General features: G+C 43.5%; 2 protein-coding genes across 3 annotated transcripts in view; one reads left to right on the forward strand and one right to left on the reverse strand.

Annotated features, from left to right (window-relative positions):
- Nucleotides 1-1,663: 1,663 nt before the first annotated feature.
- On the forward strand, nucleotides 1,664-3,797 carry pdf (peptide deformylase, mitochondrial). The gene is made up of 2 exons (XM_043706457.2): nucleotides 1,664-2,286; nucleotides 2,787-3,797. The coding sequence occupies exons 1-2, from the start codon at nucleotides 1,728-1,730 to the stop codon at nucleotides 2,942-2,944; spliced, it is 717 nt and encodes a 238-aa protein (XP_043562392.1). The 5' UTR covers nucleotides 1,664-1,727; the 3' UTR covers nucleotides 2,945-3,797.
- A 5,323-nt stretch (nucleotides 3,798-9,120) lies between these two features.
- The window catches only part of LOC122558170 (vacuolar protein sorting-associated protein 4A), a 28,770-nt gene continuing 13,216 nt past the window's right edge, over nucleotides 9,121-24,674 (reverse strand). For both annotated transcript variants that reach the window (XM_043706458.2, XM_087995637.1), the window contains 7 exons: nucleotides 24,154-24,273; nucleotides 19,982-20,138; nucleotides 18,807-18,955; nucleotides 13,544-13,625; nucleotides 13,238-13,457; nucleotides 10,038-10,178; nucleotides 9,121-9,558 (listed from right to left, as the gene is read on the reverse strand). In XM_043706458.2, coding sequence (XP_043562393.1) covers nucleotides 9,457-9,558; nucleotides 10,038-10,178; nucleotides 13,238-13,457; nucleotides 13,544-13,625; nucleotides 18,807-18,955; nucleotides 19,982-20,138; nucleotides 24,154-24,273 — 971 coding nt within the window. In that variant the 3' untranslated portion in view covers nucleotides 9,121-9,456. The remainder of the gene's footprint in view (nucleotides 9,559-10,037; nucleotides 10,179-13,237; nucleotides 13,458-13,543; nucleotides 13,626-18,806; nucleotides 18,956-19,981; nucleotides 20,139-24,153; nucleotides 24,274-24,674) is intronic.

Raw genomic sequence — 24,674 nt, forward strand, 5'->3', positions numbered from 1 at the left:
AGTGTGTGGTGGTCAGTCAGCAATGGTCAGTGTGTGATGGTCAGTCCGCGGTGGTCAGTCTGCGATGGTCAGTCCGCGGTGGTCAGTCAGCGATGGTCAGTCCACGGTGGCCAGTCAGCGGTGGTCAGTCCACGATAGTCAGTGTGTGGTGGTCAGTCTGCAATGGTCAGTCCGCGGTGGTCAGTGTGTGGTGGTCAGTCTGCGATGGTCAGTATGTGGTGGTCAGTGTGTGGTGGTCAGTCAGCGATAGTCAGTGTGTGGTGGTCAGTCAGTGATGGTCAGTCCGCAGTGGTCAGTGTGTGATGGTCAGTCTGCGGTGGTCTGCAATGGTCAGTCCAATGTGGTCAGTGTGTGGTGGTCAGTCTGCGATGGTCAGGCTGTGGTGGTCAGTGTGAGGTGGTCAGTCCACAGTGGTCAGTCTGTGATGGTCAGTCCGCAGTGGTCAGTGTGTGGTGGTCAGTCTGCGATGGTCAGTCCGTGGTGGTCAGTCTGCAATGGTCAGCCCACGGTGGTCAGTGTGTGGTGATCAGTCAGCGATGGTCAGTCTGTGATGGTCAGTCCGCGGTGGTCAGTGTGTGGTGGTCAGTCCGCAATGGTCAATCCGCGGTGGTCAGTCAGTGATTGTCAGTCCACAGTGGTCAGTGTGTGGTGGTCAGTCTGCAATGGTCAGTCCACGGTGGTCAGTGTGTGGTGGTCAGTCAGCAATGGGTGGTGGGTGGCACGGTGGCACAGTGGTTAGCACTGCTGCCTCACAGCGCCAGAGACCCGGGTTCAATTCCCGACTCAGGCGACTGACTGTGTGGAGTTTGCACGTTCTCCCCGTGTCTGCGTGGGTTTCCTCCGGGTGCTCCGGTTTCCTCCCACAGTCCAAAGATGTGCAGGGTCAGGTGAATTGGCCATACTAAATTGCCCGTAGTGTTAGGTAAGGGGTAAATGTAGGGGTATGGGTGGGTTTCGCTTTGGCGGGTCGGTGTGGACTTGTTGGGCCGAAGGGCCTGTTTCTACACTGTAATCTAATCTAATCTAATCAATGGTCAGTCTGCGATTGTCAGTCCGCGGTGGTCAGTGCGTGGTGGTCAGTCAGCGATGGTCAGTGTGTGATGGTCAGTCAGCGATGGTCAGTCAGCGATGGTCAGTCCACGGTGGTCAGTCAGCGATGGTCAGTCCATGGTGGTCAGTCAGCGATGGTCAGTGTGTGGTGGTCAGTCTGTGATGGTCAGTCCGCGGTGGTCAGTGTGTGGTGGTCAGTCTGTGATGGTCAGTCCGTGGTGGTCAGTGTGTGGTGGTCAGTCAGCGATGGTCAGTGTGTGGTGGTCAGTCTGTGATGGTCAGTCCGCGGTGGTCAGTGTGTGGTGGTCAGTCTGTGATGGTCAGTGTGTGGTGGTCAGCCCACGGTGGTCAGTGTGTGGTGGTCAGTCTGTGATGGTCAGTCCGCGGTGGTCAGTGTGTGGTGGCCAGTCTGTGATGGTCAGTCCGCGGTGGTCAGTGTGTGGTGGTCAGTCTGTGATGGTCAGTCCGCGGTGGTCAGTGTGTGGTGGTCAGTCTGTGATGGTCAGTCCGCGGTGGTCAGTCTGTGATGGTCAGTGTGTGGTGGTCAGCCCCAGTGCTGATGTGTGTGTAATGAGCAGTGGTCAGTCTGAGGCCGGAGCCGGATCCCTGCCCCCGGGGGCGGTGCAGTTGAACGTGGGGCCTGTGATCCGGGCTCTCTCCTGGTGCCGCTCCCCGCGATGCTGCCTCTTTGCCGGTGGTTCCTCCGGGCCCCGCGGGTTTGGAGCCGGGAGCTGACGGTTTGCGGAGGCCGGGCCCTGGGGCAGCGCGGCCTCGGGAGGCCCTACAGCCAGAAGCAGCGGAGTTTCTGGGTGGCTGTGCGGCGCTGGCTCCGGGGCCCACCGGTACCCCCGTTCCCGCGGCCTTGCCTGGTCGGGGAGCCGGTGCTGCGGGCTCGGGCTGCGCCGGTACCCACCGCCGAGGTGACAGGCCCCGAGGTACAGCGGCTGGTCGCCGCCCTGGTCCGGACCATGCGGCGGCTCGGGGCCCTGGGCCTCAGCGCCCCACAGCTCGGTGTCTCACTCCAGGTGATGGTGCTCGAGGTGACCCAGGAGATACTCGAGGCCGAGGCTCCAGCCGCCCGCCAGGCCCGGGACATGGTCACTGTCCCGCTCCGGATCTTCATCAACCCGCGGCTCCGGGTCATCGACTCAACAACCGCAACCTGGCCCGAGGCCTGTCACAGCGTCCCGGGCTACGCGGCCTGTGTGCCCCGGTACCGGGCGGTGGAGGTCACAGGTGGGAGGGGGGTCAGTGCCCTGAGCCGGGAGGGGGGGGGGGGTGAGGGGCAAGTGCCCTGAGCCGGGTGAGGGGTCAGTGCCGTGACCCGGGGGGGGGGTGAGGGGTCAGTGCCGTGACCCGGGGGGGGGGTGAGGGGTCAGTGCCGTGACCCGGGGAGCGGGGGGTGGTGGTGAGGGGTCAGTGCCGTGCCCTGAGCCGGGGGGGGGGGGGGTGAGGGGTCAGTGCCGTGACCCGGGGGGGGGGGGGGGGTGGTGATCAGTGATGTGACCCCTGGGGTTTAGGGGAGGTGGGGGGGTTAGTACTGTGACCCCTACGGTTTAAGGGAGGTGGGGCGGGTGGGGAAAGAGGGGGGGGGGGGGGGGGTCAGTGCTGTGACCCTGGGGGTAGGGTGAGGGGTCAGTGCTGTGACCCCAGGGAGGGGGGGGGGGGGGGAAGGCTGTTTTCCTCCTTCAGCCTCTCCCCACCCTCACTACTGTTTGTCACTTGTATGTCCCCAGGACTGAATGAACATGGGAAGACTGTTTGTTGGCAGACTTCAGGTTGGACAGCACGGATCCTACAGCACGAAATGGACCATTTAAACGGGCAGCTCTACATCGACAAAATGGACAGTGGAACCTTTGAGAACCTGCACTGGATGGAAGAAAATGACTGAAGTTGATGATGTGTCACAAAGGCACTGGTGACATCCCCAGCAGCTAATGAAACAAGCTCATGGTTGATCAGTGAACAACAATCAAAAAGCCCCTGTGTTTGACAAACATTGATTGGTAAACATTCACTCATGATACTGGGTAAAATTTAAAATGCAGCCTTAGGAATCAGCAACTTTGTAAAACTGATAAATTAAAACCAGAGTGCAATTTAAATCTTGGCTATGAACAACCACAACTTATTTCATTCAAGATTGGGGGTGGGTGGGGGGAAACGGGATGCATAGATACTTCTGGAATTACTGTCCTTTCTTGGCAAATTGCAGACTCTTCAACGGAGTTTGAATTTAAATTAGGACTGCACCTGATACCCAGCGGATTAACTTTAAAAGTGGGTAGTGAAACAGTGAACCTCTGGAATACTCTGGTTCCCTGAGTTGCTGCAGTCAGTCATGCTATAATTCACAAAACTGAGAAATGAACATATCTACTATCTGCCTCTTGCCATTCACACCTTGTATTTGTATAGTCTTTTAAATTACCGGCCAAGACCACAAATGAACCTGAACTCAGGATAATTATTGTATTGAACCTGTACAGATACTTTAGAGAAACAGTATAATCTCACCATCCCGTTGTTTCGCTGTAGCTCTGCATCCAATTGTTTCAGCTGCCTTAACTGGTTCTCAAATATTTCACTAAACATTCAAGGCTGTAGGCCCAGCGCTGGAAAGTAGGCCTAGTGTAGATTTAGTCTAGCTTTGGTGGTACAGACTTGATGGGCTGAAGGGCTTCTTCTGTACTGCATGAACCTATGATTAAACCACTTGTGTTGTCAAGTACTACCACCCTCAACTCTGCACAAAATTTCTGAAGTCTACATTTAAATTCAAGTTACACTTGTTTTCTCCCAAGCGTGTTACTCCATACATTGGGCTAAAAGAGGTAATGAAATAGCTTTAGCAAGCAGAATTTAGGAGAATCCCAAAGCATTTTATTCTTATATAAGAAGCAAGCAGGTAACTAGAGAAAGGATTGGTCTACTAAAGGATAATGAAGGAAGGCTGTGTGTCAAACCTGAGGGAATGGGTGAGATTCTGAATGATTACTTTGCATCAGTGTTCAGAGGAAAGGAACATGAATGTTGAGATTAGAGACAGACGTTTGATTAGTCTGGATCACGGTGATATAAGATGTGCTGGGTAGGCTACAGGTTATTAAGGTGGACAAATCCCCAGGACCAGATGGGATCTATCCCAGGTTGCTGAGGGAGTTGAGAGGAAATAGCTGGGGCCCTGACAGTTATCTTTGTGGCATCCTTAAACACAGATGAGGCGCCGGAAGACTGGAAGGTTGTTGTCCCCCTGTACAAAAAGGGTAGTAGGGCTATTCCGGGTAACTACAGACCAATGAGTCTGATGTCAGTGGTGGGAAAGTTACTGGAGAAAGTACTAAGTCATGCGATCTATTTATATTTAGAAAAGAATGGGCTTATCAGTGATAGGCAACATGGTTTTGTGCGGGGGTGATTGTGCCATACCAACTTAATAGAGTTCTTTGAGGAAGGGACCAAGTTGATAGATGAAGGAAGGGCTGTTGATGTCATATACATGGACTTTAGTAAGGCATTTGATAAGGTTGCCCATGATAAACTAATAAAGTGAAGTCACATCGTGTGCAGGGTGTTCTAGCTAAGTCGATAAAGAACTGGTTGAGCAACAGGAGACAGAAGTAGTTGAAGAGAGTTTCTTGAAATGAAGAAAGGTGACCAGTGGTGTTCCATAGCAATCAATGCCAAGGCCACTACTGTTTGTGATAAACATAAATGATCTGGATAAGGGCACTGTTGGTACAATTAGCAAGTTTGCGGATGACACGAAGATTGGTGGAGTAGCAGAAAGCATAAGGGACTGTCAAAGAACACAGGAGAATATAGATAGAGTGGAGAGTTGGCAGATGGAGTTCAATCCAGACAAATGTGAGGTGATGCATTTAGGCAAGTCTAATTCTAGAGTGAATTACACAGTGAACTTTTTGGGAAAGGTTGATGAGCAGAGAGATCTGGGAGTGCAGTTCCATTGTACCCTGAAGGTTGCTGCACTGGTGGATAGAGTGGTCAAGAAGGCATATGGTATACTTGTCTTCATTGGACGATGTGTTGAATATAAGAGCTGGCAGGTCATGTTAAAATTGTACAAGACATTGGTTCGGGCGCATTTAGAATACTGTGTACAGTTCTGGGTGCCACATTACCAAAAGGATGTGGATGCTTTGGAGAGGGTGTAGAGAAGGATTACGAGGATGTTGCCTGGTATGGAAGGTGCTAGCTATGAAGAGAGGCTGAGTAGGTTCGGTTTGTTTTCGTTAGGAAAAAGGAGATTGAGGAGGGACCTGTTTGAGGTTTACAAAATCATGAAGGGTATAGACAGGGTGGATAGAGACAAGCTTTTTCTCAGGGTGAAGGATTCAATAACGAGGGGTCACACTTTCAAGGTGAGAGGTGAAAAGTTTAAGGGGGAAACACGCAACAAGTACTTCAAGTGGTGGGTGTCTGGAACGCATTGCCAGCAGAGGTGGTACAGGCAGGCGCAGGTAGATTAATTTAAGATGTGTCTGGACAGATGCATGAGTAAGTGGGGTGCAGAGGGATACAGATGCTTAGGAATTGGGCGACAGGATTAGACAGTAGATTTGGATCAGCTCAGGCTTGGAGGGCTGAAGGGCCTGTTCCTGGGCTGTAAATTTTCTTTGTTCTATTGCAACTAGCTACAGTTGTAGATGAGATACAAAGATAGGTAGACGGACAGGTAGCTTTGAGGAGGCAGGGAGGCTGCAGAAGGATTTGGACAGGTTAGGAGAGTGGACAAAGTAGTGGCAGATGGAGTACAACGTGCGAAAGTGTGAGGTCATGCTCTGTTAAGAAGAATAGAGGCATGGACAATTTTCTAAATAGGGAGAAAATTCAGAAGTCTAAAGTGCAGAGAGAGTTGGGAGTTATAGTCCAGGATTCTCTCAAGGTAAACGTACAGGTTGAATTAGCAGTTAGTTTTGAAGCTCTGGTCAAGCCACATGTGGGGTATTGTGCACAGTTTTGGGTCCCACATTTCAGGATGGATACACTGGCCTTAGAGCGTGTTCAGAGGAGGTTCACAAGAATGGCCCCAGTGATGAAAAGCTTAACATATGAGGAACGTTTGAGGACTCTGGGTCTATACCTGACTGAGTTTAGAAGGATGAAGGGGGAACTTAATTGAAACATACAGAATACTGAATGTCCTGGACAGAGTGGAGTCAAGAGTGTGATGCTGGAGAAGCGCAGCAGGTCAGGCAGCATCAAAGGGCATTAACTCTTTATCAGGAACAAAATGTCGATTCTCCTACTCCTTGGATGCTGCCTGACCTGCAGTGCTTTTCCAGCACCACACTCCCGACTCTGATCTCCAGCATCTGCGGTCCTCACTTTCTCCTCCTGGACAGGGTGAATGTTGGGAAGATGTTTCTATTGGTAGGAGAAACTAGGACCTGAAGGTACAGCCTTGGAGTAAAGGCTAGACCCTTTAGAATGGAGATAAGGAGAAACACAACTTCAGCCAGAGTGATGAATCTATGGAATTCACTGCAACAGAAGGCTGTGAAGACAATGTCACGGAGTATATTTAAGTTGGACTTTGAGGTGCCAGTGTTGGACTGGGGTGGACAAAGTTAAAAGTCCTCCACAACCACCTGATGAAGCAGTGGCGTTCCGAAAGCTAGTGCTTCCAAATAAATGTGCTAGACTATAACCTCGTGTTGTGTGAATTTTAATATTTAAGACCGATTATCAAGGGTTTTGGGGTAAAAGCGGGAGAATGTAGTTGAGAAACTTATCAGCCACAATTGAAAGGCGGAGCAGACTCAATGGGCTGAATGGCCTAATTTCTGCTCCCATGTCCTATCGTCTCTCCATTCCACTCCCCTGACTGTTTAATTGCTCACCAGACCAATTAATGTGTAATTGTACATTACCAGCCGTATACACTAACAGAATCCAAATCATCTATATTCAGAGAAAAAGCAGAATGCAGCACTGACCTTTAGGATGAACTGTCCAACTTAATTTTTTCATCAACCAATCTTCTACTCATGTAATTTCACTTCATCTTGTATTAAGTTGCAGAATCTTCCAAGTTCTTTGCAAGAAACTTTGCAAACATTGAATTCCGCACCTAATGCATTCCTTGGTCTAACTGATCAGGGCTATAAAAGGAATTGTCAAACCTGACTTGTCTGTGGTACCTTTGTATTTAAAATATAGAATCCATAATCCAAGATAACAGTTTACACCTTAAATAAGCTGGCTTTAATTATTTTTTCCTCCTGTTCTCTTCCTCAATTTATGGCTGCTGCTTTTTGTTTTGAAAGTGATGACTAGGGTTGAATATGAACAGCTGGCAATGAGGTTATACATTTGTTGCTGTTTATTGTGTGGTACACAGTTAGTCAATGATGTCCAGTTTTATACTACCATATGATGGCCTCACATCTTGTACTGAAAGTACCTTTAGCAGAATAACTAAAATTAAAGATTTAATGCAAGAGGTATGAGTGTAAATGACCAAAGAGAAGGAAACATGGGTTTTGGGGTTAATTCTGTTAACCTAGACACCGTTGTAGTTTATTTTCTCTATAACCTTGACATCCTTAAGATACATGTTGAGAGTGTGGTGCTGGAAAAGCACAGGTCAGACAGCATCTGAGGAGCAGGAGAATTGACGTTTCAGGCATAAAACCTTCATTAGGAATTCCTTATGATGGGTTTATACCTGAAACGTCAATTCTCCTGCTCCTCGGATGCCGCTTGACCTGCTGTGATTTTCCAGCATGACATTCTAGATGTAGGTTTGCTCGCTGAGCTGGAACATTCATTTTCAGATGTTTCGTCACCATACTAGGTAACATTTTCAGTGAGCCTCCAGGTGAAGCAATGTTGATGATTCCTGCTTTCTATTTATGTGTTTGGGTTGGTGATGTCATTTCCTGTTCTTTTTCTCATGGGGTGGTAAATCGGGTCCAAGTCAATGTGTTTGTTGATAGAGTTCCAATTGGAATGACATGCTTTCTAGGAATTCTTGTGTGTATCTCTGTTTGGCTTGTCCTAGGATGGATGTTCATGTATACAGGATATATGAACATCAACTAGCCACAAAACGATATGATTCTCTCTCACTAGTATCCCTTCAACTGGGACAACACATCCATCCTAGGACAAGACAAACAGAGACATGTATGATAATTCGTAGAAAGCATGTCATTCCAATTGGAACTCTATTAACAAACACATTGACTTGGACCCGAATTACTATCCCTGAGAATAAGAACAGGCAATGACATCACCAACCCAAAGAAACAAACAGAAATAGAAAGCAGGAATCATCAGCAGTGCTTCACCTGGAGGCTCATGAAGATGTTACCTGGCATGGTGACAAAACGTCTGAAAATGAACCTTCCAGCTCAGCGAGCAAACTTGTATCCAGAACTTCAACTGAGCTACAAATCTTCTCAAAACTCGATAAACACTCTAGACTCTAATCTCCAGCATCTGCAGTCCTCATTTCACCTAGTTGATTTTAACCATCCTTAGATACATGCCCAAAAATGAATAAAACAACCCCAGAGGTCTCAATAATTTTTAAAACTTAACAACTTTGCAATATTCCAACATGATACCACAGCATCAACATGGGATTTTGCTCCCCCCCAACCTTCCAACAGTTACAGAAGTGTTCGCGTTACCAGTTGTTCAGACTCCGATAGAGCATTGCTTGTCCAGTGCAGCGTTGATCATTCTGCATTGCACTTACCGTTACCATGAAGGCCTTCTCAGCTTCACTCCTCACCCAAGATGTGGTTAAACTCATAACCAGTCAACTAAGGAGACAGCAGTCTATGATCCTCTGGAATTATTGTATCTTTATCTTGACAAAACTCAATCTGAAATATGCTAATCTCGAGATCGGTTTCAACACATAATTCATTCATAATTAACAGTCTAACTGTTGACTAAATACATTCTCTTCCTCTTCATTCCCACAGACTGGCTAATGACTGCAGCCTTTGAAATCTTCAGTTAGTGACGCTCCCTGATGAGAAACAAACCTGCCCAGAAAAATGATGTGTGAAATCTTAGTTTGAACAGGGATCAGAGAGAGATCGATATTTTATTTAAGGCTGTCAATCAGTGAATAAAGAAAATCTCAAACTTTTACAGAATTGGGGAAGAGGTCAGGCCACATGTCTGTTTCCTGAGCTCTGTAGGAGTGCAAAGTTCATGCTGGGATATTTCTGCTTGAAACCTGGTTACTAATAACGGCACAAAGTCTTCAGCAAAACAAAAATCAGCTTTTCTTAAAATAGGCAAATGATATGGCAGCATCCGGGAGGTGTGTTAAGTTTGTCTTTCAGCTTCAGACTGTACAATTCCTTGTTATTTTAGAAATAAGGATCAATTGGAAGAGCAAGGAGTTTAATAGAAGGCTCAGCCTTCCTGCCCAAAGTCTTCGGTAAATTTTTTCACTTTGTTAAGATCCTCAGCATTGACAGTAGGTCGAGTGGTTGCCAGTGAGCGAAGCATGTCAGACTGAAAAGAAAGAATGAAGTTCAGGAGTTAGAAGCCAAAAGAGAGTGTGAGCAAAATGGATAACAGACAGGTGGTGCATGCATAACTTAACCCTGATCTATACATGACTTGCACACTAAGAGTATTCTTTGCTTTTATTATTCTGGGTCACAGCCCAAGGCAAGAGATGAGCTGCTGCTCATATGTCTGCTCCCAAGCTGAGCCACAGAGCAGCAAAATGATTCTCCAACCCATTCAGAAAGCACCAAAACAGAGTGTACGCGCACACAGGTACAGGATTTGCAAACGTACAATGTAGTTACACCACCCTGACAGCCAGGCTTTCATAAGCATTGTTTCAAACAAAATATTATTTTGCTGCTGAGATAACTAAAACTTCAACTGACGGAAACATAGAAAGTTCCTCTGACCAAACATCCTCACCACCAGCATTACCAGCACTGATATGAGAAGTCAACACAAAAACAAGCAGAATTTACCATGCAAACCACAGGCTCCAGTAGCTTATCACTGGGAACATCCACCCATGTCATCTCAATGGCAGCTGGGTCTCCAGGGGAACATGGTGTTAAAAGGTCATCCACTATGACATTTGGATTTGTCCTGGATGGACCTCGAATCTGAGGAAGATATCAAACAGTTAATGATATATTGTCCTGTAAAACTGATAGCAAAATACCTGAATCCTCTTGAAATGATCCAGTCTGAGCAATGCCGTTACCACAATCGGCAATTATCTCAAGCATACTTGGTCTGCTTTATGTGGGGCATTGGGATAGGAATAAGACCATAAGCCTCCCTTACCCCAAGCCTGGTTAACCATTCAGTAACCTCATAGCTGAACCTCTACATCAACTCACTTTCAACCTGTCACCTTACTCATTGATTTCCTCAGTGATGCACAATTTAAAAAGATTCACAAATGCAGAGTGAAGACATTTCTTATCTCAGTCCTGAATGATCAAGTCCTTATCCTGAGAAACAAAGTGATTGTTGTTTATAATAAACAATATTAGCCAGTAAGAATCAAACAAGATTAATATAATCAACCATTGAAATCATATTTCAAGCAGGGAAAAAGGAAATAAAAAATCAATTTTTAAAAGCATTTCTTGAGATGTTGCCAGAGCAATATTGAAACTGTTGTGTGAATAGCTGTGGTCCCAACAATGACCCTGGCAAAACTGAAACCCTACAGTTATAAGCAAGCCATTTGGCCCAGAGTCCACACCAACCTTCTGAAGAGCGTCCTACCTAGGCCCACCCTATTCCTATTACACTGCACTTCCAATGGCTCATCCACATAGCCTACACATCCCTGGACTGTAGGAGGAAACCAGAGCACCTGGAAGAAACCTACACAGACACAGAGAATCTGCAAACTCCACACTAACAGTTGCCTGAGGGGAGAATCGAATCCGGCTCCCTGACGCCGTGAGGCAGCAATGTTAACCACTGTGCTGCTCTGCGCATCTCCTGGGTCTCTGGATTGCCAGTCCAATGATAAGATTTGATCGGCCTGTTGCTAAATTAACAACTGCCTCAGCTGAGAGCCAAGAGAATGTGTCCTTGAGGTTCCTTCAAGATTAAAAATCAGAACACCCCCCTCATCTTACCCCAGCTTGCCCCCAATCCACTCCAGACTCTCTCCCATTTCCCAGCCCCTCTCAACTTCCACTCCCCAATGCAAACTAACCCCTCCACCCACAAGCCAGGTTCCCCACTTGCCACCCTCTAATAGGCCTGTGATTTTCACACCTCTCTGATGAAGAACTTCAAGATCCTGTTTGTCCAACACAACATCACAGTTTGTGTCGTGCAGAACTCTGCAAATCACTGGCTGCCATCCTGAAAAAAACTCCTTTATCCTCATTCTCTGCCTTCTGCCAGTCAGGCAATTTTCTATCCATGCCAGTACTTTGCCCCTAACACCATGGGTTCTTGTCTTATTTAGCAACCTCCTGTGCAGCAGTTTGTCAAATACATTATGAAAATCTACATAGATCATGTCAACTGACTCTCCATTGTTTAACATATTTGTTAATTCCCTCAAATTACCTCAAAAGAATCAATAATTACTTTGTTCCATCCTTCTTAAATACTTATTAAAACCATTGCTATTTGTACATTCCTAGTTAGCTTTCCCTCATTCCTTAACCTTTTTTTCATCCTTTTGCATTTTGCATATTCTGACCAATCACGCAACTCCAAAACTCAATGCCCAATCGATGAAGGCCTGCATGTACTCCTAGGTCCCTTTGTTCAACAACACCCCTCAGAACCTCACCATTAACTGTGTAAGTCCTACCTTGGTTTGACTTTCCAAAGTGCCACACCTCACACTTACCCGTATTGAATTTCAGTTGCCAATCCTCAGCCCACTTCCCTACCTGATCAAAGACCCTCTAATTTTTGATAACCTTCCTTGGTATCAATGATACCTCACCTGCAAACTTACTAACCATGCTTTATACATTCAGCTAGTATACATGCCTTGTACACTTCAGCTAGCTCAGCTTTCATGTTGCTGTTATTTAAATTTAAAATATAGTAGTGCCCCTGTACCCGTAGGGATTACGTTCCAGGACCAACCGCAGAAGCCGGAAACCAATAGGAGTGACCCCATTCATTTCAATGGGAAACATATCTTCCCGGCAGTTCCTGGTCCTGGAACGATCCCGATTATATGTTCCGGCAGGTAAGCGAAACCACTGTGACCAGACTCACGGATATGGGGCTCACCTGTAATAGACTTTGACCCAATCTTCACCCTTTCAAACTGAACATAATGTGGTTGTTGCTACCTAGGGGTATTCTAACTCAGATCATTAATTATTCTTTCACATTACTTAATGTCAAATTGAATACAATGTGCTTTATTGTCAGTTCCAAAATGTGCTCCCAATAGCATTTTATGAACTCTTTATTCAACCTTCTGTTGCCAATCTTGTTTCTCCAATTTGTAGAGATTAAAATCACCTATAATTACTGTCATCCCTTAATCACAAGCATCCCATCTTTCTGCCTACCAGCCATTTCAACCCCTACAGATTTTGTTTTACTAAGTTTGTGGTTAAGAATTTGACTTTAAACTTTGTACTTCTATGTTATATAAAAATAATTTTGATGGTTTTAGTTGTGTCCTCTCATTATCCCCTCAGTACCTACCTCATGATAATCACTACGACAAAGACCTCGACAAGCCTGACTTAAGCCTCTCAAGAATGTAACAGGTGTGCTTAGTGTTGCTCCACTGAATTTACCTGGACTTTCAATGTTTTTATATTCTTCATGTCAAGAACTGCAAACAATACTCCAACTATAGGTAACTATGTTCCAGGACAAACCTGTGTTACTTCCACATGTTTGTATTCCCCACATCAAGATATAAATCCAGAATCTTTTGGCTTTTTATGATTTATCTGTTCATGTGATAACCTTTATCGACATAAGTCTCTCCGTTTAGTTCTATTTAGAATCTTAACATTTAAGATGAATTGCGTTTTCTATGTTACTTTCATTTTTTGATATTGCTTAAACCTGGGTTTATTGGGAAACAGATATCACACTGTGATCAAGGCCAAAGCACCAGCATCCCATGTTTAAGATTTGTGTGGCAAGAACAAATGTTTAACCTGTGATGGAGGTTGTAATTACCAGTATAACACTGATCACATACCTTTTTAAAATGGGTTGCTGATTGCACTTTCCGGACCGGTTGCATTAATGCATCACGAACAATTATACAGATATCTGCACCAGAATATCCCTCTGTTTTCCTGCCAAGTTCCCTGAAGTCTGTCTCAGTCAGGCAATGAGGAGTTGTGCCCAAGTGTAATTTAAACATGTGGACTCTTGCTGGCTCCTCTGGCAATGGGATGTAAATCCGTTTCTCAAATCTTAACACAGACAATAAGGGAACTTTTAAATTATTTCACACAAAGAAACTACAATGTGTATAATGTAGCACAATCTTAAATCTGACCTCCTCCTAATGGCAGAATCCAGCACCCATGGGATGTTTGTTGCTCCCAAAACCAAGATTCCATCACTACTATTCCCAACACCTGAAGATGGAGAAACAAGTTATTTTCGAATTAGACACAGAGCAAACATCTGGAACCCCAAATACATAGTAATTAGCATACAACGTATGAAATAGAAGTACACCATTCAGCTCCTCAAGCTTTCTCACCATTTGTGTTCCAAATACCACATACCCAGGCTAGTCACCCTTAGATTCTTGACAGGCATGGGGATCGATCTACCTCTGTCTTAAACATTCTCAACAATCCTGCCACCAGCACCTGCTGAAACAGACAGTCCAAAAGTCGCACACTTTGACAGGAACAATTTCCTGTCTTATATGTCTGAAAAGGGCAACCACTAATTTTAAAACAGTGGCTCCTAGTTCTGGGCCCACTCTTGCATCCTTTCCACATCCACCTCATTATGACCATTCAGAATCTAATAAAACTTCAATAAAATAATCCCCAGCCTTAGGTTAAATTAGGTTACATTCCCTACAGTGTGGAAACAGGCCCTTCAGCACAAGTCCACATCGACCCTTTGAAGAGTAACCCACCCAGACCCATTTCCCTCTGACTAAAGCACCTAACACTATGGGCAGTTTAGCATGGCCAATTCACCTAACCTGCACATCTTTGGACTGTGGGAGGAAACCGGAGCACCTGGAGGAAACCCATGCAGACACAGGGAGAACGTGCAGACTCCACACAGACAGTCACCCAAGGCTGGAATCGAACCTGGGTCCCTGGCGCTGAGAGGCAGCTGTGCTAACCACTGAGCCACCGTGTTGCCCCGAAGCCTATTGTAAGCAAATCTGCTCTTTCCAGATATCAATCTAGTAAACCGCACCAGAAGCTCCTCTAAACGCAGATATATCCTTCCTTACAAAAGGCCGTCAAAACTGCAGTGTTTGAGATATGGTTTCACTAATGCCCTGTATGAATGCTTACTTAGATGTTCAATGCTTGCCTTCATCAGTCAGAGCATTTAGTACAAGAATTGAGTCTTCACATTATAGCTGCACCAGACATTGGTCAGACCACATTTGGAGTAGTGTGTACAATTCTGGTCATCCTGCTATAGAAAGGATGTTATTAAAGTAGAAAGGGTACAAAAAAGATTTACAAGGATGTTCGTGAAACTGGAAGATTTGAATTATAGAGAGGTTGGATAGGCTGGGATTTTAAAAAAATCTGTAGCTTAGGAGGCTGTGGGGGGGGCTTTTAGAGGTTTATAAAATTGTGAGAGCATAGATATGGTGAATAACCACAATCCTTTCCCCAGGGTAGGGGAGTCCAAAACTAGAGGGCATAGGCTTAAGGTGAGAGGTAAAAATTTAAAACAGACGGGATGGGCAACTTTTTAATGCAGAGGGTGATGTGTATATGAAACTAGCTGCCAAAGCAAGTGGTAGAGGCAAATACAATTATGACATTTAAAAGACATTTGGGTGGGAACATGGATTTAGAGAGACATGCGCCAAATACAGAAATGGGACTCGTTCAGTTTTGGAAACCTGGTCAACTTGGATTAGTTGGCCTGAAGGGTCTGTTTCCAAGGTGTACGACTCCATAATTTCTTCAATAATAAAGAACTGAATTCTGTAATCCTTCTTGATTATGTGCTGTAACAGAACATTACCTCTTGTACTAGAATGTCCAGACTCTTCAGCATTTCTCATTTTCAATAGTTGTTCACTATTTAGATAATGCTCTACATTTTTGTTCTTCCTGCCAAAGTAAACCCCGATACATTTTCAAGTTAGCTTTTAGTCTGCAAACTTCCTTTTCCGTGTGCTGCTGGAAAAGCACAGCTGGTCACACAGCATTCAAGGAACAGGAAAATCGACATTTTGGGCATGAGCCCTTCATCAGGAATGAGGCTTGTGGGCCAAGGGGGCTGAGAGAAGGAGCTCAGCCCGCTTGGCCCTCAAGCCTCATTCCTGATGAAGGGCTTATGCTCCTCAGATGCTGCCTGATCAGCTGTGCTTTTCCAGCACCACATTCTTCACCTCTAATCTCCAGCATCTGCAGTCCTCACTTTCTCAAAATTGATACTGACTCAGCCACTCAAAATAAACTGACATTTCTGGACAAAAGAGCCTCTTGCCACAAACAGAGCAGTAGCTGTGACTAACACACATCCATTCTTTCAGAAATTATCACCCAATCATTTCTACCATTGACTGTCTATCCATTGTTCTTCTCTCTTTATACTGGTGTACTTCCCAGCCACTAGCTGACAATCTTTATTCCAGTGGGCCTTTCACTAGTTTTTCAGCTAACTTTTTGACAAGACTTATCTCCTCAGCATTAACTTCAGATGAGCCCTTTGTATGCAACTGGTAGAGACCGGAGGGATTATAAAATCTCTGAACAACAAGAATTTAACCTAGTTCCTAAAGCAGTACCAAGTGGGAAATGTTTAATTACTTTTTAACCAATATATTTATTTTAATTCATGCCAACCATGAGCTAAGATGCTTCAACAACTAGTATTGAGCGAGTGTAACTGCATGTGAATGAGACAAATACTTGCCACACTCAAGTCTGGGTACAAATCAGCATAACCTGAAGTAAAAACTATGGAGCAAATATTCAGTTGGACAAAACATTACAGAATCTTACTGCAGAGATGGAAGCCACAAGATCTGTGGGGTTTCTTTTTAAAGCCACCTGATTCAAGGGATCTCAGAATTGTTACACCACAGTACAAAACCACTTATGCCCGCACCAGCTCTCCAAATGAGTTATTTAATGCCTTCTCCCCATAAAGACTGCACATTCTTCCTGGTCTGATGTTAATCTAATAGCCTTGTGAATTGCTCAATTTACCAGACTCAGGTAGCAAATTGCAGATCATCACCTCTTGATGTGTGACAAAGTTTCTTACATCTTCATTACTTCTTTCAACAATTACCTTAGGACTTTGCTGTTGCATTCTCAATCTCTCCGAAATTGGTGAGTATCTCTTCCTATCTACTGTGTTTACATCCAAGTGCCAAAGGAATTGACTATAGAGACAGTTAATGCATTACCTTCAAATATTTTACAAATTCTGGAATTATTCCTTCAGACAGTAAGCTCACAAATATTACAACATTAGTTAAGAGGGAGTGCAATGGAAGGTTCATCAGACTTGTTCCGAGACGGTGAGACAGCCCCACAAAGAAAGATCAGGCAAACTGAGCCTGTAATCTGTAGAATTTCAAAGAATGAGGTTATTTAATGGAAGCTTACAAAATTGTTAAAGCATTGATGAAGGCAAGATGCTACACCTGATTACAGAGTCTCGTACCAGGGGAACGATGTAAAAATAAAGGAGCTGTTATTTAGGACTTCTCATTTGGAAGTTGTGAAACTTCGGAATTCTCTGCCTCAGAGGCCTGTGGAAGTCCATTCTTTTATTATGTTTTACATTTTGATTGATGGATTTTTTGATTATCAATGGGAAAGAGGGCTGTGGGATGTGAAGGGCATTGAAAAGTTTGATCAGCTGGATAAATGATGGAGCAGACTTAATGGACTGAATGGCTGATTCCTGTTCCTATGATTTTGAATATCTGTCAAATTTCTCTCAACGAAACCATTCCCAACTTCTCCAATCTATCATGGTGGCTCAGTGGTTAGCACTGCTGACTCTCAGCATCAGGGAACCAGGTTCAATTCTAGCCTTGGGCGACTGTGTCTCCCCGTTTCTGTGTGGGTTTCCTCCAGATGCTCCAGTTTCCTCCCACAGTCCCAAGATGTGCAAGTTAAATGGATTGGTCAATGCTAATTTACCCATACTGTCCAACAATGTGTAGGCTTAATGGATCAATGATGGGAGGTGCAAGGTTGCAGGAATGGTATAAGATAGGATGGGGTAAGTCTAAGTTGGATACTCTTTGGAGAGTTGTTGTGGATTTGTTGGAATTAATGGCCTGTTCCCACACACGGGATTCTATGGAAATCAAGCTCCTCATCCCTGGAACTATTCCTACAAATCTTTCTTACATTCACTCAAATGCCTTCACATTCTTCTTCAAGTGTGGTAGCTAGAAATGGATGCAATACTCCAGTTTCAATGCCTTATACAAATCTAAAGTAACTTCCTTGAATGCTCCTTTAATACAATCTGGAATGTATGTTTTCCAAAACACATTCACAAACTGCCCACCATCTTTAATGATTTATACACATTTACACTCAATGCCCCATTCTATTGTATCCTCTTCACAATTGTATCCTTTAATGCCTCTCTATGTTCTTTCTGCCAAAACAAAGCACCCCATGATTGAGAACATGCAATCTTAAAGACCAAAGAAGGCTGTGTTGATATACGCCCAAATAGTTAACTTCCATCAAGAAATCATGGTCAGATGTGTTTCTATATAGTCTTAATTTGTTTCAACAATGAGACTTATAAATGACTACACATAACCTTTGTTATGGAGTTAACTTTGTAAAGTTTGTAAATACCTGATGCTTTGGACTTTCACTCAACACTATATAATGAAGAACATTTCACTGTTTCATTCGTTTTAACATCCCTTACTTACATTTATATTAGTACTTTTTGATCTTCTGAATTAGCTTCACCATTAAAGTATAAAGGAAAACATGATTTTTTCCAAACATTCAAACACAGCAAACAAAAACAAACATCAGTTAACTGATCATGCTGAAAAACAAAAGGCCAGTGATAAGTAAATGTCTGATTTAATGGAAATTTCACCAGTTCGGCAAGCATTGAGGTATGATCTAAAGTCTCTCAATTTTTGGTCGCTGACTGCATATGCATACTCTGCTTCACTGACAAAGTAGTAAAAACAAAATTCAAACTATCCTCTAACTTTAGTAAAAGTCATAAAATGACAAAAATAAAACTTAAAAAAGGTAGGATCTGTGGACAATTGAAAACGTAAGGAACCAGTCAGGACTCAGTTAGAGGTGACATCAATGTCCAACACCCTTAACAGGCAATGACATGCAGCTTTTAAACCAACTAGAAATAAACTCTGCCGAGGAGGTATGCTTGTGGTTCAGTGGGAATGACTCTGCTCTGGACCGAGAGACTCAGGTTCCAGTCCCACTGTGAGCAGTGTAATGGGGACCTGACTTTCACCCAAACATTCAAGTAAAAATAAATAACAAAATGCTATTTGTAATGTGAAGCAGTCTCGCTCAAAGTAAACTAGAGTGGCCACAATTCCTAGAGAGAAAGGCTCTCTTTCTTACCTTGCATTTGGACTAGAAATTCCGTTTTGATGCGCCTGGCAGCTTCACTCTCATTCTCATTTCTGGATCCACAGAGGGAATCAACTTCATCGATAAATATGATGGAGGGTTTGTGCTGTCGAGCCAACTCGAACAGATTTTTCACAAGTCTGAGGGAGAAAGGAAACATTATTACCCAAGGAGACTTGCATACTTCTTAGTAGCATCAAAGAAAATTAACAAAGACGTCAGACTGGCAGTGTCTCTCAGTATCCATTCACTTCTTTGTTTCTCATAAGCTGACCCACTTTATAGACTCCTTGTAAGATGTGACATCCTTTACTGTGCTGCTACCTCTAGGAAGTAATCGCTGCTAAACGTTCTCCCAATTTTGGTGGAGGATGAGAGTTCAGATAACTGAGGATTGCCCAGCATTTGCTGAGATTGAAGTGATGGTGATCCAGACTTTATGGAAGAAGCAGAGATAGGGAGTGAGCAGGTTGCAAGAGTCTGATATTTTTCCTACTAAATGCAGAGTTCAACCTCATTGAGAATCTCAAACCTAGGAGAAGTGCAACTAACCAAAGATGCTGCAGGAACCAATAGAAACAAATAACTCATTTTAATATCCTGAGGTTTTTAAGTTCTATTTTCAATTTGGTAGAATATCCTAAATAGTTCTCAAGCTTAGTAAAAACATTTTTACCTAAGATCTTGTCCAAGTTCATTTTTGATTGATCTCCACTTGTCCTCTAGTCCACATTCTGGAAGTTAACATTCACAGTTCATCACATTCATGAACGACCTTATATTTTAGAAACCTCCACAAATTACAACAGTCACAGTTTCTCACTTCAAATATTAATCTTCCATTAGCTCCTTACTTCTACACTTACTCCACTATTTTAATTTTCATGTGCCTGCATTATTCACTCCACATTTAGTTTTGGCATCCAATCTTAGCTGTCTCTGTTTCAGATTCTCAAGCAGAGACTGATATGGGGTCCAGCTGGTTGGCTTTTGTCGCTTCAATAGGCACTAATCTCACATATCTTCCAGGTATCCCCCACATTGCACAGTGAGAGATGGGAAAGGGAATCTTCTGTAAGCTCAATTATTGTTAAAACTTAGCATAGAGATGGCACTGTCTCTACTCAAGACATTGACAAAACTCAAATATTTGCGGTGTCACTTACTTCTCACTCTCTCCTAACCATTTGGACATCAGGTCAGATGATGACACAGAGAAGAATGTGGAATTATTTGCCTCTGTTGCTACAGCTTTGGCCAAGTAGGACTTTCCTGTACCGGGTGGGCCAAAAAGCAAGATCCCACGCCAAGGAGTTCGTTTACCTATAAAAATGAGAAGAACAGAATATGAATTGGACCAATCAATGACAGCAACTGTGACAAGATTAAACACAGATTGTACAAGTTTCAGGGACAGAAGCAAGGTACATATTATGCAACCAATTCAACTACTATTTTTTCAGTATGTTGGATTTTTCAGTACTTTGTTTCATTCTTTTTATCAGTTTTGGTTTGGAATTGTGAACTGTGATCTGAGAACTAAAAGGTGACCATGGGACTGTCAACAGCCATCTATTTAAGCAAACAATTGGCTTGTGAGGCTCGACCTGGAAGTTAAATGCAGATTGGTTTTTGATCAAAGTATTCTACAAACAGAGTGATACTGGAGAAATCAGTACGTTTAATCAGATAGCAGATGTTTGGCCATGAACGAGGTCAGAACCTGGGCACTGGTGCCAAAGGGAAGAAGCAGGGGTTTTGAACTGGAGGTTTCTGAAAGGAGGTGTTTGGCTGAAGATTTGTAAACTCCTCGCCTAACCTCCTGATATTAGCAATCGAAAGTTCAGAGGATAGAAACTAAGTCATACAGATTACAGAAACTTCCTCATAGTGACCTTAAAAGGTGCCCCTGATTGTAACCTTCAGAAAATCAACCGTATGCATTTGTAGAACAATGCATTATAAAAAAAACCACAAGTAATTTGGCTAGTTCTGAGGAAGAGTCACTGGAGCCAAAATGTTAACTTTAATTCAAAGTTTGTGAGAAGATTTGTAGCTCGGGTGCTCGTTGCTGTGGTTCTGTTCGCCGAGCTGGAAGTTTTTGTTGTAAACGTTTCATCCCCTGTCTAGGTGACATCCTCAGTGCTTGGGAGCCTCCTGTGAAGCATTGTCCGGTTGACAACCGGAAGCGGCAGGGACAGGCCACTATAAATGCCGGAGGAAACACCACAGAAGCGCTTCACAGGAGGCTCCCAAGCACTGAGGATGTCACCTAGACAGTGAACGAAACGTTTGCAACAAAAACTTCCAGCTCGGCGAACAGAACCACAGTTAACTTTAATTTCTCTTCACAGATGCTGCCAGACCTGTTGAGTTTTTCCAAAAAGTTCTGTCTTTATTAGTAATTTGGCCAAGTTTGTAGTTTTTTAAATCTCTTAACTATGTTCGTCTATCTGTCTTTTGAGAAAACAGGGCTGAAAACAAGAATTATTGAGTTTAAATTGTAGACACTAATTAGATTACTTTATTCTTTAATTTTGCCTGCTAAAGTTACTGTATTATTAATAAATTGTTAAGCCTTTTGTTTAAGCTACAAACCTGATGTCTGGAATCAATTATTCATAAAGACTAGGACTGATTATTCAAAAAGATGGTTAGGAACCTTTGGGGTCAATTTTGAATGTCTTTTAAGAAATATGCTGGATTTCTTTTGCTACAAGCCTGCCTTGCTCACAGAATGGCTCGTTTTAAGACAATAAACCAATTCCCATTTGAACTTGTCAATTAAACTTGCCTCCACTGCATTCCTCATTGAAGCACTAGGTTTGTGAAAAATGCTTTCTTCACATTGCCATTGTTGTTTTTAGTAATTACCTTAAATCCATATCCTCTCGTTCACAATGCTTTCATTGTGGGATCAGCTTTTTCTCATCAACTCCATCCAGACCCTTCACGATTTTGAACACTTTGATCAAATCGCCACTCAACCATAGCTTCTTCAAGAAAAACAGTTGCAACCTCTCCAGACTAATTTACCTAACCGAAATTCCTCAACCCAGGAAACATTCTTGTGTCTTTCCTGCACCCTCTCTAATATCTTACAGCCTTCCTAAACTGGTGTCCAGAACTGGATGCAATACTCCTATTCAAGCCAAACCACTGTTCTATGCAACTATGATAGGACATTTCATCCGTGCTCATATTTCTAACCCTCCTTAGTCTGTCCCTAATTAATATAGCAGTCCTTTAGAACATAGTAAAATACAGCGCAGACCAGGCCCTTCGCCCTTGATATTCTGCCGACCTGTGAACTATCTAAGCCTACCCCCCTCTACTATCCCATCATCATCTATGTGCCCATCCAAAGATTATTTAAATCTCGCTCATGTGGCTGAGTTAACTACATCAGCAGGCAGGGCATTCCAGATCTGTACCACACTGATTAAAGAATCTGCCTCTTACATCTTAAATCTATCACTCCTCAATTTGTAGCTATGCCACCTCATACAAGCTGACATCATCATCCCAGGAAAAAGACTTTCATTATCTAACCCTCTGATTATCTTTTATGTCTCTATCAAATCCCTTCTTAGCCTTCTTCTCTCCAATGAGAACAGACCCAAATCTCTCAGCCTTTCCTCAAAAGACCTTCCCTCCAGACCAGGCAACATTCTGGTAAATGTCCTCTGCATCTTTTCCAATGCTTCCACGTCCTTCCTGTAATGGAGCGACCAGAACTGTACACAATATTCCAAATGCAGCCACACTCGCGTTTTGTATAGTTGCAGCATGACATTACGGCTCTGGAACTCATTCCCTCAACCAACAAAACCTAACACACCGTTTGCCTTCTTAACAGCACTATCCACCTGGGTGGCAACTTTTAGGGATCTATGCACATGGACTCCAAGATCCCTCTGCACAATCTTTCCACTGACCCAGTATTCTGTCTTCCTGTTATTCTTCCCAAAGTGAATCAGCTCACATTTATCTGCATTGAACTCCATTTGCCACCTCTCAGCCCAATTCTGCAGCTTATCTAAGTCCCCCTGCAACATTCTTCCACACTATCCACAACTCCACCGACTTTAGTGTCATCTGCAAATTTACTAACCCATCCACCTATGCCAGCATTCAAGTCATTTATAAAAACGACAAACAGCAGTGGTCCCAAAACAGATCCTTGTGGCACACCATGAGTAACTGGACTCCAGGCTGAATATCTTCCATCAATCACCACTCGCTGTTTTCTTACAGAAAGCCAGTTTCTAATTCAAACAGCGAAATCACCCTCAATCTCATGCCTCTGCATTTTCTCCAACAGCCTACCACATGGAACCTTATCAAATGCTTATTTGGCATTATCCAAAAAAACTCATTTCCTTTTTGCACCTTATTATTCTTTACGACCTATATATACTCTGACCCACTCCCTGCCAGTTTAATTTAAGACATGTGAGCTAATCTTCCCATAAGCACACTGGTTCTAGTCCTATTGACATGCAACCCTTTGCAATGGGCTCTTCCTATCCCAAAACTGGCCCCAATGTCCCAAGAATCTGAAGCCCTTCGTCCTGCATCATGCCTCAAATCATGCATTGATCCCCCTATTTCTCCTCTCACGATAACATCTCTTAGGACATTTAACAGTTTTCTGCACAGATTGCCAAACCTAATTATTTCTAACATTTTCCATTTTATATCAGACCCCATCTGCAATATGTTGCTTTTCTTACAGACCTTCAACTCAGACACCCTTAATCTCATATCCTTATGGATCCCCTTTAGATGCCTCAGTCATCCTTGAACCCGATATCTTTAATTTTTTGCTGTTGATCCTAAACATAGCTCTACAAATCCCAGCTCTTACTGACCAACAACTGTTCCTCATTAAAAATCAAAAGAACTGCAGATACTGTAAATCAGAAACAAAAACAGAAATTGCTGGAAAAGCTCAGCAGGTCTGGCAGCATCTGTAGACAGAAACTGGAGTTAGCGCTTCTAGGAGCTAGCTAAGCCTGCACTGATTGCCTATCTATAACTGCACAGAGGGCTCATTTGTTAAGAACTACCGACATTGCTGTGGGTCTGGAGTCACAGATGTGCTTCCATAAAGGATATTAGGGAATCATGAAACAATGGTTTCATCATCATTAGTCACTTAATTCTAGATTTATACTGAATTCAAATTCACCATTTGTCATGGCAAGATTTGAATCCAAGTATATAGAACATTACCTGGGATCCTGGATTAATAATCTTGTGATAAAACGACAAGGCTATCGCCTTGTTAGAAATAAATCTCTTACAAGAAAAGCTGTGAAATATAAAAACATACCTGTGAACAGATGAGGGAACTTGATGGGTAAAATCACAGCTTCCTTCAAGGCCTCCTTTGCCACCTCCAAACCGGCCACATCATTCCATCGCACATTGGGCTTCTCCATCACAATAGCACCTATAATGGAACAAGAGTGTGACTGCTGACAACAAAGTTCCAAACACATCTACAGGAAGCTTCAAAGTCTTTTTGAAAAAATGAAGAAATTGATAGCAAAAAACAAAACATTCATGAAACCCCAAAAGTGATAATAAGGACACCACTTCGACTGGGACAACACATTCATCCTAAGAGGAGCCAGAGACACGCACAAGAATTCCTAGAAGCATGGCATTCCAACCAGAACTTTATCAACAAACACATCGTCTTATATCCCATTTACCACCCCAAGTAAAATAATGGGAAATGACGCCATCGCACCATGGAAACCTAAATATCGGGTCATAACACCAGTGTTTCAACGGAGACTCTCTGATGGCGTTACCTAGTATGGTGGCAAAACATCTGAAAACATAGCT

The sequence above is a fragment of the Chiloscyllium plagiosum genome, unplaced genomic scaffold, assembly GCF_037043375.1.
Source record: "Chiloscyllium plagiosum isolate Xiang-an unplaced genomic scaffold, Cpla_swu_hap1 HiC_scaffold_17, whole genome shotgun sequence".
Taxonomy (NCBI): Eukaryota; Metazoa; Chordata; class Chondrichthyes; order Orectolobiformes; family Hemiscylliidae; genus Chiloscyllium; species Chiloscyllium plagiosum.

What these genes read in the sequence shown, in the direction of transcription:
- pdf (XM_043706457.2), top strand. Translation starts at nt 1,728, where the DNA reads ATGCTGCCTCTTTGCCGGTGGTTCCTCCGGGCCCCGCGGGTTTGGAGC. An exon ending in CCGGGCGGTGGAGGTCACAG is followed by an intron (nt 2,287 to 2,786) that starts GTGGGAGGGGGG and finishes GTATGTCCCCAG; the next exon opens with GACTGAATGAACATGGGAAG.